The 19,781-nt window shown below is 30.6% G+C and overlaps 1 protein-coding gene across 2 annotated transcripts in view; it reads right to left on the reverse strand.

Annotated features, from left to right (window-relative positions):
• Window positions 1–2,458: 2,458 nt before the first annotated feature.
• LOC140040012 (Krueppel-like factor 6) overlaps window positions 2,459–19,781 on the reverse strand; it is a 31,496-nt gene continuing 14,173 nt past the window's right edge. For both annotated transcript variants that reach the window (XM_072085631.1, XM_072085630.1), the window contains exons 2-3: window positions 14,482–15,067; window positions 2,459–6,741 (exon numbers count right to left, since the gene is read on the reverse strand). In XM_072085631.1, coding sequence (XP_071941732.1) covers window positions 6,566–6,741; window positions 14,482–15,055 — 750 coding nt within the window. In that variant the 5' untranslated portion in view covers window positions 15,056–15,067 and the 3' untranslated portion in view covers window positions 2,459–6,565. The remainder of the gene's footprint in view (window positions 6,742–14,481; window positions 15,068–19,781) is intronic.

The following is a 19,781-nucleotide window of genomic DNA, read 5'->3' on the forward strand; positions in this document are numbered from 1 at the left end:
AAATATTTTAGGTTGACTACTACTGCTTTAGGATAATGCTTGTCCATGCCTCCATAATCATTCCGACTATGAGCAATCAATACATTTCTCTGAGAGCGATCAGTGGTAACTTCCGCTGAGCCACCTGGCTTTGTCGTTATACAGCTTAGAAATGTCGATCTGTTGTCTCGTAATTAAACCAAGAGAAGACAAACTACTGCAATAAATTTTAATGATGACAATAAATAACTTTGGTAGAAAAATATTTATCGTGAGTATGTTGGTATTGATGGTAGAGGTAGTGGTATTGGGTTTTGATGAAATGGTAACACTGTGGAAGGGTGAAGGTGTTGTGGTGGCAGAAAGGATGATCATGATGGCAATGATTAAACAAATATAATTTGCCGGTTGTGACTATGGCAGTCAATAAAGATAATGGTGGTGATAAAATGGTTCTGGTCATGTTCAATGGTAATAATCAGGTACTGGCTGTTGTCATGTTGATCAATGGTGATACAGTTTGAGGTTCTGGTTCAATGGTAATACAGTAGTAATATGGTTTGTTGTTATGATGAGGTACTGGTTTTGATCAATCGTGATGAGTTACCAAATTGAGATCAGTGATGAGTTGTTGGTGGTAACCAATGATGGTGGTAAATACAATCATGTTGATGTCGGTTGTCCGGTAGGGTGGATGATAAGACTATTGTAGTAATAATGGTTCTGCTGTGTTAGAATATTATAAGAATTATAATTATAAGAATCATGAATTTAAACCATAAATGTAGAAAAGAGACTGTTGTTTAACCTTGAGAAATCCTTATAACATTTGCCTGTCTGCCAATAATCTTCCTATCAAAGTTTGATGAGCTCTGAAGGAGCCTGGCCTAGAAAAAAAAGCCAATTGTCCTAAACTATATCATAATCTATAGTAATATAACATGTTTAAGAGTACCATTACATATGCAGTCTCTTTGATGATTCATCGTCATAAGAAATACAATTTCTATATATGGTGATTAATTAACTGTGTTCGTTTATCTCATGGTAGCGTACACTCATCGTAAACAAATCAATACTTTAGAAACACAAATTAGTCATTTTTTTTCAAAGGTTGTTTGTAGCATTATGAAAATGCTCAATAAACATTAATTAGTAATTGGCAGAAACAGTAAACACATTTATCACTATGACAGAGATTTCATTCATTTGTCATTTTATAGGACTATGTATTATTCTTCTTCAATATACCAATTGTCCTTGTATCCACCAGGAGTATAGCTATAGGTAGACATAGAGCATTGTTGGGGTCTCTTTCCAGAAAAACAATCTTCCTCAATTCAATAATGTACATTGAATTGAAATATTTTATTTATACTTGCCGACCTCTTCAGTCAAAGACTGGTCTCTCAGAGGGCCCGGTGTACATCACCAATTCATACTTTGATTGTCACTTGTCATCATATCCACCAGGCGCATACACTACAGGTAGACACAAAGAGCATTGTTGTCTCTTTCCAGGAAAACAATCTTCCTCAATTAAAAAAATGAACATTGAATTTAAATATTTATTTATACTTGGCGGTCTGTTCATTCAAAGACTGGTCTCCCAAAGGGCTCAGTGTACATCACTAATTCATACTATAGTATAATTGTCACTTTGTCATTTTATCCACCAGGCGTATGGGCAGACACACCCTTTCCAGGAAAACAATATTCCTCAATTAAAATGTATTCATCAAATCATATACAATTGTCACTGTGTCCTTTTATCCACCAGGCGTATGGGCAGACACACCCTTTCCAGGAAAACAATATTCCTCAATTAAAATGTATTCATCAAATCATATACAATTGTCACTGTGTCCTTTTATCCACTATGGGTAGACACATAGCATTTTTGATGTCTCTTTCCAGGAAAACCTTCAATTAAAATGTATACATTAAAATCATACTATTATTGTCACTGTGTCCTTGTCAAGGCGTACATGCTATGAGTAGACACAGCACTGGTGTCCCTTTCCAAGAAAAAACTATTCTTCTTCAATTAAAATTCATCACCAATTCATACTATAATTGTCATTTTGTCAGCATATCCACCAGGCCTATGGGTAGACATAGAGCATTGTTGGTGTCCCTTTCCGGGAAAACAATATTCTTCAATTAAAATTCATCACTAATTCATACTATAATTGTCATTTTGTCAGCATATCCACCAGGCCTATGGGTAGACATAGAGCATTGTTGGTGTCCCTTTCCAGGAAAACAATCTTCCTCAATTAAAAAATGTACATCATCAAATCATACTATAATTGTCCCTTTGTCAGCCCTATTCGCAAGGCGCATGGGGTAGACAAAGAATTGTAATCTTTTTTTTTGTTTTTAGTAAAACAACCGTCTAGCAGGGTAATTCCCTATCTAGCATACGGACTTTCACATTGAAAAAAACCAAAAAACTACAAAGTAATATATTTTAGTTTACATTTTATTATTTATTAGAAGTTTTCAGCTAATATACATTACATTACATATACAATAGAATAAAGACGCATAAGCCTGTTTTAAAAATTGAAATTAATAGTAAAATAATTAGATATAAAATAATTCATTTAACTACTATAGTGCAAATATTCGGATAGAAAATTTTGGTTACCAAAACGAAATTATTTACGCTTTTTATAACATAACATTTTATTATTGATGTTCATTATTAGAAGATATAAAATAACACACGACCTTTTTAGCTGTAAGGTCAAGCAAACAGATAATATGCACAGAACGGTTGTCTGCCAGCCGATTGGCTGACAGCCAGTACAGGCTGACTAATTAAGAAGCCAACAGCATATTCATATGACCTTATATGGCAATAGCATATGCACATGAAATGAGCTGTACTCCAAACAAATTTGATAACAATAACATGGAGTAATATTAATAATGTTATTCTACAAGCTAGATGGGTTTTTTATCAAAATACCCTTAGTAGTAGAGTATACTATTAATTTAAACTAAATCTTATGCCGTATTAATATGGGAAATACATAGCGAGTTGTCGTACACATAGAACAGAGTTGTCGTACACATTAGAACATGTACTCTAAGTAAACATTACTGCTTACTATAGAGTTATGGAAAGAATTACATAAAATACAGTAATAATAATTCAATATACATCCTTTTCTACCATTATATATGAATTTGATAAATATCAGTAAATTATATACGATTATAAAAAAAAAGGTATAAATTCATACTAAACTCTAATTTGTATACATACATTAATGAATTTTGTAAAACAAAAATTAATACTTAAATAAATGTTACAATTAATTTTCCCATATTAGCTGCAGTTACTTTTCAAATAATTTTCTTATTACAATATTTTGCTTGTTATTATTTTGCTTTTATTTTTCTGCAGTTTTTGCGTTGAATTATTAATAAAAAATATCTGACCAAAATTGATAAAATTGCACTAAAATGGTACCAACTTATTTTCTTATCAGGTACTTAAAATACAAAAAGAACTTAGGTAAAAATATCACCATATCATCTTCTTAAATTAAAGTATTCACTCCGATGAAGTTCACCTTCTTAAGTATGAAATTTGGTCAAGTTTAAGAGGAGAGGAGATAGTGTCAATATAGGCTCATCATATCAGTATCAGATGTTATATGTTAAAGTATGTTTTGCCACATTTTGACATCGCACTACAAATACTATCTATATCCAGATATTGTTAATGATTACATGATTATATTTAAAGTATTAGTCATATCTTCCCACAAATATACTATTTAATTAAATTTTATCTCTTTCCTGAAGCAATGGTTTTAAATTGGGTACGTTTTTAATATGGTAAAAAAAAGACATATTCAAATAATAGTAGTTATAGTGCAATAAAACCACAATAAAAGAACTTAATGATATGTGTCCAGTCTTAAGAATGGTTTAGTGGATTACTCATGTAAATTCTATGTTATATTAAAAATGCAGCTAATTAAAAATGCTTCTTCTATTCTGTTATTATGGTAGTATAAATGTTTAAATACTTAATACTAAAACCTTAAGCTACATCAAGAATTCAGAGCTATGGAATCTTAGGAAATTTTGATCACGCAAGTACAATAAAAAGTTCAAAATGGATGTTCATAATAAACATTTGAAACACCAAAAAGATATATCAAAATTATGCATCAAAATAGGCATCGTGTTATTTGTAACAACAGGCAGATGCTAGGCTTAACACAAAGACTCATCGACCATCGGCCATAGCCTAAGCATCTGCTAATAATGTCTGATATTAATTAGAATTACAAAAGGACTTGAATATGAAATGTGCATTATTAATTAGTTATATTCTTACTTTAATATTTAATTTTAACCAATAAAAAAAATCATTTTTTTGTGTAATTTTGGTACTTAATGATATTTTTAATATCATAAAGGACTTTTTTTTATAGTGGATATACACAATATATGTATATATCGCATTATATTATATATATTATATATGTATATATTCTTTATATAAAAAAATAATATTTAAACTTTCTTCCAATAAAAAAAATACTAAGCTACTAGTGTATGCATTGAATAAAGGGATACTATCCTGGTAGACAATGAAACAACATATAATCAAAACAAAGTTTTTCTTACTACATAATTCCAGGCTTCTTTTTTTTTTTTAACTGAAATTAATCACAAATTCAGAATCACAATAGCTGTTTTGCATTGTACAAAATTAAAGCCTACTTTGTTCTACGTATTGAATTAATTTAAGATAATTAAAGAATGGTTGTCGGTAATTGTGTTTTTCTTTATGCGAATCTTACTATTGATTGCTTTACAAGGGAAATTGCCTAAAAGCAGGTGTTTTCTGATGAAAAAATCCATGGCTCAACTATTTTTTGCCTGAAAATAACCAAATTTTAACCAACCATATAATAATAGGTTTGATTTATAAGGGTTACTTGTAATTTCACAAAACATTTGACATTTTTTTGTCACATTTGGAATATACCCACAAATACACACATACAACATATAGGATATACTTTGGATACATACTTTAGATTTATCAACGACACTATGTTATACAATTACAATTCACAGGAATATTTTTCTTTCGTTTTTAGTTTTTTTTTTGGTTAGGGATACAGTGGTACTAAACGGTACACACAGGAATCAATACATTTAGTTCAAAAATTTAAATGGCATAAATGTAGTTACTGTTGTCATGGGTTCGAGACGTGATCGGTCACCTATGAGGGACAGTAATTGGTCAAGAACCGGTTCAAACAGTTCACTTTATCCAAAAGGCGATGACAGGATCTCAAAAATCCCGGAAGGAAGCTTCACAAATTAATGACCTTCACAATTTTTTTTTAACTTTTACAAATCTCAACACTTAATATTAATAAGATATTTTTTAACCCTTTTCAGCAGACATAACTAGCATGTACTCATTCGCTAAGTTGACCTCAGGCTCTGTGACCTTTCATGTTTTTGAGTATCAAGGTCGTCACCGAATGCGGTTAACACTTCTTCTTTGGATCCATCACATTTACGTTTACAACACTAAATAGTTACACCTAGTTTTTATATCAATTATAGCTATACTTAATTATCCTATATGCTTAAAATACTTGTACAATACTGTATATGCACTTAATTATAGTAACTATTACCATATTATTTTGTCATCCTATGATCCCTAATATTAATTATAATAATGATATGATTAATTAATTACAACAATTATTAATAGTGGCAAGTATCATAATGATTATAAAAATAGAGACAGCATAAGTAAATCCTTACTAAATGTATTAACTGTTTTTGGGGGGTACATACAGTAATGTCTTAATTGCTCTTAAAGTATACCTATATGCTTAACAAACTTTTCCTATACCACTGCCTTGCTCGCTGGAATGGGCCAAGTTTAACAAGTGCACCAAATTATCTCCAAATTTTTGAAATCTAATTGGCAAATTATTGGTTGGCTTAAATCTGTCTTTGGTTTATAAAACTACTTCACCAGCAGTTCAAAGGTCATTCAATGGTTCTGCTTGATTGAACATCTCATCCTGTTCTCACACTAAGTCGACTTTGCTCTGACATTTTAAATAAGCATTCAATAGTTTTAGCTTTTTTTCTGGTAAATTTAGGATTTTTTTCTCTTGCGGACATCAAAAAAATTTTTTTGGCTTCTCATGACCTCACAATAAATGAATAACCCTTGACCTTTACCCTCAACTTTGATACATTTAAACATGCAATCAGATAATGCGAGATATGCGTAACTAAACATGTTTGCCCTAACTAAATACCATTAATGTATTTATAAGATAAAACCAAATTCCACCCAATTTGTAGTCCAGAATACCAAAGCAATCATGGTTATTGTTATGACGACCCTTCTAACTGTCCAATCACTTAAGGATATTTGAAACAAAACAAAATCTATCCTTTTAACCAATGCCTTGGTCATCATACCTCACTTCCTATCTTTCTATGCTGGGTTTTTCGTAACGAATTCCCATAACCACTTATTCCAAGATGTCTCAGAAAAGCGTCGGTAAATACCTCACAAGTGACGTTTCATGTGAAGAGCGAGATGATCGGATCGTGAGAAGCAGCGATCACAGTGATTGCACTTAAACGGCTTAGCACCGGTATGTTTACGATAATGGCGCGTTAGTTCATCAGAACGGGCAAACCGCCACTCGCACCCTTCCCATGAGCACTTGTACGGTTTCTCACCTGGAAAATATAAACAAATGAAAGTATTTAGTTATATGCAATGACAGGTGGTCATGTAAACATAATATGCACATACATTTTAAATGCGATTAAATACCATTAAATACCAACAGTATCGCATTATGGAAATGACATTTTATAATTTATACATACTAATGTTATTATAAAATATTCAATTGGATGTGTAAGATTATTATAAATAAATATGATATAAAGTTGTATTAATATATTTCAAATTATCTAAACCAATATAACTGCACTGTCAAAACATCACATGGTTAATTTTAACTACGCACATGTTAAATACACTTTATTTGCCAACCAGCATGTAATGTATTTTTTAAACCAATCACTGATCAAGATTTCCTCGTAAAACTATATTACTATATTGATGTTAATCATAAGACTATGACGTTGAATTAACAATATTACAAAACATTCCTTTTAAAACAAGACTCACTAAATTAAAACGATTAAATATAATTAAAATAATTCATAAAACATTGATTATACAATGAATTTTACCTGCAAATAAATGTTTTACAAAAGAATATTTAAAATCTAATTTTTTTAAATTATTCTAGGTCATCGGATAATAATTCTGAACATGACAGTAGGGCCTCCTTTATTGCGATCATGAGTTATTTTTCAACTAAACAAGATCACATGATCAACTCATATTAGACATCAACCACACATCTTATAAAAAGAAACCATTTCACAATAAAAATACTAGATTCAGAAAGCCTATAGAAACTACATTATGGAAAATCTATAGATGGAACAGTGTTATTTGTTGAACCTAGTGTAAACTATATAGCGAGTTTAATTCCTAAATTTAACTAACTTCCAAGTCTGCATGTTGTACAAATTTGTACATTTGATTGGCATTATATCTAAAATTAGACCTGATTGTGATAATGTATGTAAAGTGGTGTAGTAACTGTACATTAATGTTGACCTTACATCACCACAACATCTGGACAAAATTTGACTGTTAAAATGAACAACATATACCATCCCTGGAGAAATACTTAATACAAGCAATTTGCATATTCATGAGCTTGTTTAATGATCATGTGATAGAATCATAATTTCCTTTTAAAATTCTGCTCTAGGGAAAGAATATTCTAAAACTGGTTGTGGCGTCTCTCACTTTCATAGTACATTTGCAGTGGGTTCTCACTTTCTATGGATTTATGTTTTCCTATTAAATTAGTACAGGTAGTTCATAAAAATAAAATAAGCTTCAGTTCGGTATATTTTGATATTAGTTGGTAAACCAGAATTAGTTTTTGTGAACCCTAGCCATCTAAAATAAATTTTAATAAATGCTTCTACTTTTGGTTTCATTTTATATTTATTTATTAATGATGCCACTGGATGGTCGGATGGGAGAGGGTCAATATAAAAATAGCACATCTGTATGTAATGTGAATCATTTCTTAAAGATGGACTCTAAAGTTGTCATCCCCATAAATAATATTCTGAATTGTTTCAATTAATAGAATAGCCTGATATTAATCATCACTTTTACTAAAAACTGAAAGTAAATTTGGTTGTACAGTACTGTATGTACACTATGGCGGTCCAGGGTTGGAAAAATATTAATTTGAACTTGAACACCAAATAATAATATAACAAATAGTTTTTTTCCGGAAGGTCAGTGTATATTAAGGAAACTGACCCAAGGTTTGTACAAGGTCTATGGTCAAGTAGCCACTCAGTAACACAGCTGATGACAGCTTAATAATTAACAAACAACATACTAACTAAGATCAGGGGAGTAATATATTTTACAACTCCCTGCTAAGATATCTATATACTAAATTAAATTTATAAATAAAAAAACATAAATACCTATACTTTGCAATGTCTGGTTTATCTATCATAATGTTTATTTAATAATAAATATTGTTTTCTTATTTTTATGAATCTATAAAAATAATCTATCACACACTTATATTCAAATTGTATATCATTTTACACAAGAATATCCGGTCTCTCTAGCACACACTAAAATTTAAAAACAAAATTGTAAACATTATTGTCATTGATTATTCAATGTCGATAACATAATGTTGGCATTGAAAGGGATGAGAATAGATCTCTTGTCCTTCAACAAACCTTGGTCAAGTTGGTCTGTAATTGAGAAGTACCAGCTTTATGCTAATTTCAACAATTAACCTTTGAAATAAAAAAAAATAAAAATGATATCACATGATTCTAGAACAGGATTCTACTAATTGCTCATAATGTTAGTTTAATACAGTATTATACCACTGTCTTTATTATTTGATGTCCATAATATTTGATGTCATTATTACTCGATGCCATTATTGTTTGAACAGTCTAGTTCAATACAGTATACCACTGTCTCTTATTCGATGTCTATTATTCGTTGGCCATATTATTTGATGTCCATATTGTCCGTGGTCTATATTGACTGTCTACATCATCATTATTCATTTCACTGTTTGCATAGATTTGCATTTGTTGCTATTAAATCAACATCTTTGTAATGCAGATATTAAGATTCTCAATGACATAGATTAATTTTTGTTGTATTCTTCAAATGTATACATTGAGATTGTAGTTTGTATTGTATTGATAAAGCTTAATTCATGCCATTCATATCACACAACACTCTCAAAGGAGATCATCCTTCACTATACAGTGAGATAATCATTTCAATTTTACATATTATTACTAAAAATGTGAATGTACTGTAACTTGATAGTGAATTTGAATTCAAGTTATGCAAAATATTGCATGTATACAATTATAATCGGAAGAACTACAGTAGAAGATACTGTATTCAATTCTTGAAAAAACAACATATTGAGCAGCATTCTACATCAGCAGCTCGTTGATCATTTTTTCGTAGAAGTAGTTGATCATTTTTTAGAACAAGTGTTTGCATTGTATTGTATATATTATATATTGTATAAACTTTAAAAAATTAAGTATACTCAATCCTACTTTTTAACAGAAGTCCTTAAAACGGCCTCTTGGTTACAAACCTAATCGTTAGATAAATCGGTAATAAGCTTTTTAAACAGCCAAGTCGTTTACGAACAGCGGAAGGAACAGACACCAATTATTGTCCTCTTAAAATGTAATGTAAGTTTTCATAGTAAACACCCCAGTCATTAATATTTAGCTTGATTGTAGTAGTTATCCTACTTTAAAACGTAACTATTAACAGACATTATAATACTAGTCACATGCATGCTATTAACACATATGGCAGACGATTGCTGCATCAGACCTTATAAGGTTATTCTAATATTGTTTATATTACTGGATTTACATAAATTAGTGGATATTCAATTCAATCCCAGTTCAATTACAGTACCAGTATCCTCAGTCAGCTTAAATATATCATATAATATTTTTTTTATTTACTGTAGGTAGTTCTATATTGCATCCAACAAAGGACCACTTATAGGGTTTTAGTGGTCCTTAGCAACCATGACATTATAATTTCTTTAGTACAGAATGTCACTAATGACTAATAAAATTCCACAGTTGTAAATTGTGTACTAAGGTATAAATTGTAAGCATTTTTCACCCTCAAGCGTCTGTTGGTATTTGTTTTCTTTACTTTAGAGCTGACCATTACTTATTTATTAGAAAGATATTACATAGTCAATCAGAGTTTGATAGTTTTAAACTGTGTGGGAAGAACGATTTATATGTGCTGACCTAACCCAGGAAAGGAAACTGTGTTTATCAATGATTTATCAGTGTGTTATCCAAGAAGTATAGAATGTACAAGCTTTTAAGAAGGAGGAATTCCCAAACCGTGGGTGATGGACCACTTGCGTTATTCTATCACCCATCAAACTTGTGTAATGGTATCTCAAAAGCCGCTTAAACACAACATGATAGATAATAAACTTGTTGTCCCAAGCTGGGTTTCGGGTCAATTCTAGGGTGTCTCCTGGCTTTTTTCGTGGTGGGATCAAGCGGAGTTTGTTATGGTTAAGTGATCTCAATGATGTGCTAAGATGAGTATTGCCTCTGGATTGCATTTTAGTGGCCCCTGGATCTATTTTATCGGTACCTGGATCAAGGTGGTGAAAGTTATAGCTACCTGATTTCTACTCACTCTGGGGTGTTGTGGGAAAGTGAAATGCTTCACCTGGGAAAATAATAATAAAACTAACACATAGAACAGCCTGGCAAATTCTTGTACACATCATGTTTCCTAGCAACGCAAAACAACACACTTGATGACAGATGCCATAAAAAATGTTGTGGGAAACAAGCCAAAATTTCTAGAATAGATTTCTTTACTACAGTAGTACTAGAACTTATTTTTGTTTCATACTTCCTATCTTTCTGTAAAACATACAGGTCTGTAGCCACCAGTAGATGTTTCAATCTGACCACTTTTTTGCAGAGGTATTTGACAACCTTGTGACCTGCACAGAGATTGTTCCCTCTTTTCTTACAATCACCACACCACTTTATTTCTCATGGCTACATCACAGTATACTACTGTAATACAGTAGTTTCAGCACTGTAAATGATTTTTTTTGTATAAACCTAATCAACAAATTCCCAACATTCCTGGACATCATTACTCATCTGTTGGTCTGATCAGCCTTCTTTACTAATGAACATTAAAGATAATCATTAAAGGCTAAACACTTGAATTGAACCCAATACAAATTGTCAACGCTATACCTAAAAGAATGCATTTATCAAGTAGGCCTTGCTGATAATAAGACCACTTGTGTGAATAAGTTCTCTTTTTGTTCAACGACATTTTGTAATGGTACTTTTTAGTATTCTATCTAAAAATTCCCAGCGCACAGTTTTATTGACCCTTTTGGAAATCTAGAGCAATTGCTTTACCCAAGCTTTTATTATCCATTGGGAAAAGACATTAATCACTGGGAATGGATAAAGAAGAAGAGTTTATTATTGATACACAAATTTAAATCTATCTTGAAATTACACGATTTTTGTTGTGAGAATCGGCCATTAATTTAAAGATAAACATTTTGAAGATTTCACTGTTATTATAAAATCCCATCATGAAAAAATCTAATTCAAGGTAAATACACACAAAAACAGTTATGTTGTCAGAAACATTACATCAATGCAAATTACCCACTTCAAGGCTAAAATAATAGAAAAATCAAAACAATACCATTGACCTAGTTTTACACAAATTTTTAGGATTTTGAAATATGTGGAACTATTTGTGTAATAGTGGAATTACAAACTATGGCAGAATAGTGTCATTCTACAAATGATGAGCTCTGTATCAATGTGGCTAAATATTCCTCCTCTACCTAACTATGTTGCTTGACAAGCAACCTCCAAGTTTAACAAAACCATGTCTACAGTAATGTGAATTCTCCTTTGGTACCTGAATACATGATGTGAATTTTATGTTCACTTGCATGATGTCATATAATACCGTTTTGTATCAGCCCGTTTCAAATGCTGTTAAATAAAATCTTTCTCAACATCTAGGCCTGAAAAATATGATCTGCTTCGTATCGGTCTCCGTTATCACTTATAATATTTAAGAACCATAAAGGTTGGCTAACTATTAAGTACATTGGTATCAGTTTTATCTTTGAAAGCTCTTGCTGTTTATACAATTTTAAAACTTCAATAGTTCAAAAATTTACATCGTTAGTTCTTTATTGAAATGTTGTAATTTAATCTGGTACCACCTGAGGGCTTTCACAAATGTTTTAGGTCTTGTTGAATACCACAAGCAGTAAAATGTATTATGTTACAATATCATAATGAAATATCAAAATCTAAACTCGATTTTTCTAGGTCTGTAATATTGAAACCAAAATGGCCGACTACTGTAGTAAAATATAATACTTTACCTGTGGCCATATTCAATATTCACACTTCTGTAGGCTAAGGTAAAATTCTACTAACTAAAAGTGAATATCACTTAAGTGAATATTTATTGAATTAAGTGAAAGTCTACTATATTTTAAGAGAAATATTTACTGTAAGTTGGTGAATACGGGTATACCGTAGGACTAGTCTATAGTAACCAGGATAGGTTACCTGTACACCTTTGTGATTTTGTCGGAAACCAGGAATAAAGGTCTCAAAATCTATGGAAAACCTGACAAGCTCTACAACTTATGTAAAATTGATCTGTTTTTTTTCATCTGTCGTCCAATTGTCTGCTAACCTACTGTACTATACAATTAGGCCGTTTAAAAAGCAATTTAATTAGAACTGTTCTTTGTTTTAAATCGTTAGTCCATCTGTTCTGGTTAGATGGACTAAATAATACAAAGAACATTACAACAACCGCATTTCAATGTTGTTATTTTCTTTACGTATCAAAACAATACTTTTTAGGTCAGACTTGTGTACAGTAATATATCTTTTGCACTTGCATTTGTAAATCAAGTTTATTAGAAAAGATAGCAGTTCTACTGCACATCTCAAGGTAATGGTGCGCTGAAATGACTCTTAGCTTAGACTTGGTAATCTTTAGCACTAAATTCAAGATAGGTTTTTAAATTAATTGTGGCCAAAAAAGAAATTATTCAATTGAATTATAATTGAGTACAAAATAAAAATCGGATATTTTAATTTACGTATATTTTTAAATTGTATGTTAACTTCTTTTTCTAAATATTACCATAATAATGAATTTCACTGTAACGTTTATCAAGGCCTGTTTAACATGTCAGCAAGTACTGCTTAAGTGGCCTATTTAGCCACCAATTGTTTTTATTACACATTTAACATTCTTAAATGTCACATTTTGTTTGTAAAGTTGCCCCGGTAACCACAAACAAATTCAAAGCATGCCACTAAACATTATAGTCAGAAAAATGACAACATTTCTTATTTCATTATTAGACATTTTGATTGTTTAATTTGTTTTATATTAACGTTGTCACTAATTTCTAGGGCACGTCAAAACTTGTTTTGAGCACTTAAAAATATCCTGCCAGGTATATCGGCCACGATATTGACAAACCAGTCGGCTTCTAGATTTTAATATCTGCGTTAATTAAATTTACTGGCTAGATCAAACACTATCTATCGACCACGATAATTCACTGAACATTTTGTCAATAAATAGTGTGTGTAGTTCAATTTGGTAGTCTATTACTGTATAGCTAAAAGGAAATCACTGTACTTTATGCAAATCTATTTCAACAATGTGATATCGATTCAGGAGTTCACAATGCAATTAAGAACATTGATGAATACAGCATTGTAATACTACAGTATGAATGATAATAAATGATATAAAGTTTGTGGTATACCACTAACATGTAGTAGAAAAAGCAAACAATATAACTGTATTAATAACCAAATTCAAAACAAATAAGCAGTTTTTAGGATTCAAATTAATTGCCACTTATGGCTATTTTTGATATTTTATCTTCAATTAAATATTTTGCTTTAGAAAAATAAAAATGTTTGTCTCAGAGTTCTTAGAAAACAAATCTTCTGAGTACTATATGACATAATACAATGATAGCATTGCCCCTAGAGTCTCACTGTACTGGTAACAGAACTAAGAATAGAATGGGGTCATGAACTTTGTAAAGTATCGTAAACTACCTACCAGAACATAGAAACATGTTGTATTCATGTTAGTGTACACCCTCCCACTTAAACATGGCTATGATATGTGGATGGAAACAAATTTAACATTAAACAATGAAACTAAACATATTATAATAAAAACTACAGTACTATATATAAAGTTAAAATATTCACCTGTATGTGTGCGTTGGTGGGCTTTTAAATGTGAACTTTTAGTGTAAACTTTCCTACAACCATTAAAGGGACACTTATGAATGCGTCTCTTATCATCGTCTTGCGACGACTCAGTTTTCTTTGTAAAGTTACGAGTTTGTGAAATAGTCCTTCCGCCGCGTGAAGGCATTCGAAATCCAGGATTCAAGACGGCATTACCAGAATTCACCACATTTACAGTTAACGTAGTTACAGGAACAGCTACTGGTAAAAGTGTTTTTCTAAGTTCTGGCGATGACGGCGGTGTTAAACTATTCTCCACTAAATTAAAGGTCTTGAATTCTGCTTTAAAAGGGTCGGAGGTTAATGAGGATGCTGAGGGTAAAGGTGAAAGTTCACCTGAACTATCCCATGAAATACTGCTGGAACTAGAGCTAAGACTAATTGTATCAAATTTGCTGTCATTTAATTCAGAATCTGAGCTACTTGCTGATTGGTCAATATCTGAACATCTCATTAAGAATCTATTCCATGGATTTTCTGGTTCTTTAACCTTTGGTGACCTACATGGTTCCGATTTCAAGTATCGTTCCATTTCCAAACAATTCTGAAAGAACAATTAAATTTAACATTCAATTATTTTGAAAATATACAAAAAATAAATCATTCAAATAGTAGGCCTCAGTGTCTCCCACCTAACACTCAAACATTGTAAATGTCACCAGCATTGCTCATTGCAAACAAAATTATCATAAAAGAAACAATAGGCTGCTTTATGACAAACAAGTAAATTATAATTATATATGCATAGTTTAATAATTTGTGTATTAGTACAAGGTGAATACCAACCCAAACATTCCACCAAACACCATTTCGTTTCGTAACACAATATATCTTATTTGAATAGGGCGAAGATGACTAATGATAAGCACTTAAGTACACTGCAATTTAAATAAGAAACCATGGTTTGTTTGCAATAAAAGTACAAACACCACTAAATAAATATTAACAGACTCTATTGATTGTTTACTTAATAGAAACTTAAGTTCCTACAAAATGTAAATGGTGCTGCTAATGTAGTGGTCTAAATATTCCTTGGATTTTTACAACACAATAAAATAACACTTGATGAGGTAACAATGTAGTAGGGACTATTAAATATCATGAAATGTTCTATCTTCACATATTAATGTAACTCCCCAAGAATTGAGTCTTGGTTCAACCAAACTAATTAAACAATTTGAATACATTTAAGTTCAGGAAATAAGCAATCAAAACTAAAAGTGGGAGGAAACGAAATTAGCATCGACATGTGTAGGCCTACATTTCTACTAGGCGATATAAAGTCGGTAAAAAACAATTTCTGTTTTTTCATTGTTAGCAACATTGAGCTGAAGATATAGGAATTGTTTCAACTATTCTAAATGAATATTAAAAAGGAAAAAAAAAATATTGAAAAGAATAAATGCATGTTGTTTGAATTAAATATAGTATCAATCAAGTTGTGGAATGAGGAAGTGTGATTATAAATCTCAAATTAGCTAAGTAAATTATTAAAGTTACTAGAAACGAAACAAAAACAATATAATTAAATACTTCCTGGACAAACTATATCATGACCTAATTCTATTCACAAGTCAATTTTTAAATAATTAGTTATTAATAAAACCAGGGGAGTATTTCCCCTCTCGCAAGAAACATGCGTGAACAATAAAAGATCTTTAAATTAAAATGGGATATTTGTAACCCCACTTTAAATATAATATAAGTAAACAACAAACAACTTATTTTGTTTAGATCATTATTCATGTAGTATTAAATATTCTAAGAAGCAAATTATTATACCGCAAACTAAACTATTTGGAAAATGAGAATTGAATTCAAAATTGAAAATCAATGGTGGATCTAGTCGGAGCACCACAGGTAAATGAAATTAGAAACTACTGTGTGGTAATGAAATGTATACAATCACATTTCAATAAACTGCATATTGTCATTCTACTTCTATACTGCATCATTATAATATTATTATTAATTAGTTCTTTTTAATAATAATTTGAATATATAGGAGCTCGTAACCACTCACTGCGCTTTGTTAAAGACCATACTAAATATGCCACTCAATCTAAATAGAATTTTAATTGTAGTTCATCCAAAATAATCAATCAATATTGCAGACCATGCCTATATAAGGAAGAAACCCAACATGAATCCCCAAAGATTTATTTTCTCGGTTTATTCATTACTGATTCCCGCGAGAATGTGCGTTCGTGATGCATGGGTGTACAGACGCGACAAAAATTGTAATCTAAAAGTAGACAAGATAAAGTCGTGCATGCAATAACGCTAAAGATCAATATGGAGTTGACTCACTGCATACAGAGTCTGAACACTCAGGGACCATCTCAAAATCTCTCTTAAGGGACTCTCTTCTATTATAATTGTCAGAAGCAAACATCGTATCATTCTTTAATTAAAAAGTTCTGTGACGTCGTAAAAGTAACTAATCAATCTACGTTGCTTGATTATAATTTTTTATTTTGAAATATTAAAAGCAAAATCAATTAATTCATGCATAATTAAGGAGATCATGATGAAATAACATTGTAAGGAAATAAATTTACTACACAGTACAATGTTCTTTTAATTTAATGTAATTTAAGGTGGTTTTAATAAAATTACTGTACTGTTTATTTGATTATACAATTATTTCAAAATCTGTAATACTGTACGCAAATATAAAATATGATATGTTTGCTCAAGATAATATACCCATGGTTCAGGAAGTTCCTTAATTTATCTCGTTTTTAAATGCTTTTAAATTGATTTTACACAATAAAACGAGTATGTAATGCGAGTATAAGTAACGTGTTATCAGTAAAAAAATAAGGAAAACAAACCAATTTAAGTAGAATGATAAATAAACTGACATTTGGAACTCATTTGACGCAAGTTCAGACAAAGACTTGTTCTAATTTATGTTTCTTTTAAAAAAAACCACCTTTTTTTTTTCCTTCTTTCTTTCTTTATTTCAATTCAATTCAAATAATCATTTAAACATACATAAATAATCATAGCACAAAACGAAAGAATGGAAAGGGGGAATTTAAACCATAATTGGTGAAGATACAGTATAGCAAAATGAACGTGTTTAAATTGTACCAAAACATATCCAGAAATAATTCTTCAAAAATACATGTTGCAGATCCAACCTACCGGTAATTGTTCTGTATACTTCTTTATGTCATTATAACCAACATTTAACTAAAGTTATCAGTAAAAAAAATGAGGAACAAACTGTGACAAGATTTTTTTGTAATGAATCATTTTAGTCTATAGTTATGTACATTGTAGTATTATTCCTTATACAGTCTTGGAACTGGATGTAAGTGTTTAACCAAGGGAAATGTAAACATAACGGTACACACCTTCATGTACTTATATTCATAAATTAGTACCGCTACGGTAGTATAGTAAATATCCATACTTTACTGTAGATGACATAATATATCAACATTCACAAACAAAATATATTCTAATTTTCAGTGCAGTTTCTTAAAAAGTTAAAAAGCTTTTTTAGAGAAATGTCAGAAAAAACATGAAGCCTGTACGTTAATCATGAAATGTTAATCAATAAAAATGACTTTGATTGGTTGCTTGATGCAAAGCTTACATTCTTACTGCTGATGATCAATTCACATATATTTATCCGTTATTAATTCTGTGTGTCTACAGGCCACCAACATATCAAGTTGTTGTGAAAGAAACATAATACATAAAACAAGAATACATGAAACATAATATATATTTTTTTTTTTAGTTTTTGAGTTTTAATTATTATTCCTTGCAAACATTATTGCAATAATCAATCTTGAGCGAAAGTTTTAATATAAAGCTTACCGTTATTACGCCTTTAAACTCAAGGGAAATCTTAATAATGAAGAGTGCTATGTTGTAATCTGATCAAGGTACTGTAGGCTAGCTATGTTAATATCGATCTCAGTCTCAAGGGCAGTGGATTAACTGACATTTGGTTGACCCCTAAAGGAGCGTCTCATGCTTATATATACCAAATATGAACTTAATATTTGTAATTGCAAACATTTATATCAAATTCTTGTTTGCAAAAAGTCTTACATTACCCCTTTTTTCGTTTCTAGAATTATTTTATCGGATTCTTTGACAGGTTTACCTGGTAGTACAGTAAACTGTCAAAAGTGACAACCCTCAAATATATGAATCATATACAACCTAACAAGCACAAACATGCTGGTATTGTTAACCTATCATCAGCTGACTATGAATTTATAGATTTTATTAAGAAGCAGGCGAAAAATAATATACATGTATGTCCTGTCTCTACAGTATGTACAGTACTACTATACAGTATATACAGTATATACAGTTAAAAATGATATACTGTACATGTATGTCCTGTCTCTACAGTATTTACAGTACTACTATACAGTATATACAGTATATACAGTTAAAAATAATATACATGTATGTCCTGTCTCTACAGTATGTACAGTACTACTATACAGTATATACAGTATATACAGTATATACAGTTAAAAATGATATACTGTACATGTATGTCCTGTCTCTACAGTATGTACAGTACTACTATACAGTATATACAGTATATACAGTTAAAAATGATATACTGTACATGTATGTCCTGTCTCTACAGTATTTACAGTACTACTATACAGTATATACAGTATATACAGTTAAAAATGATATACTGTACATGTATGTCCTGTCTCTACAGTATTTACAGTACTACTATACAGTATATACAGTATATACAGTTAAAAATAATATACATGTATGTCCTGTCTCTACAGTATGTACAGTACTACTATACAGTATATACAGTATATACAGTTAAAAATGATATACTGTACATGTATGTCCTGTCTCTACAGTATGTACAGTACTACTATACAGTATATACAGTATATACAGTTAAAAATGATATACTGTACATGTATGTCCTGTCTCTACAGTATTTACAGTACTACTATACAGTATATACAGTATATACAGTTAAAAATAATATACATTTATGTCCTGTCTCTACAGTATGTACAGTACTACTATACAGTATATACAGTATATACAGTTAAAAATGATATACTGTACATGTATGTCCTGTCTCTACAGTATGTACAGTACTACTATACAGTATATACAGTATATACAGTTAAAAATGATATACTGTACATGTATGTCCTGTCTCTACAGTATGTACAGTACTACTATACAGTATATACAGTATATACAGTTAAAAATGATATACTGTACATGTATGTCCT

This window comes from Antedon mediterranea, chromosome 2 (assembly GCF_964355755.1).
Source record: "Antedon mediterranea chromosome 2, ecAntMedi1.1, whole genome shotgun sequence".
NCBI classification, from domain to species: Eukaryota; Metazoa; Echinodermata; class Crinoidea; order Comatulida; family Antedonidae; genus Antedon; species Antedon mediterranea.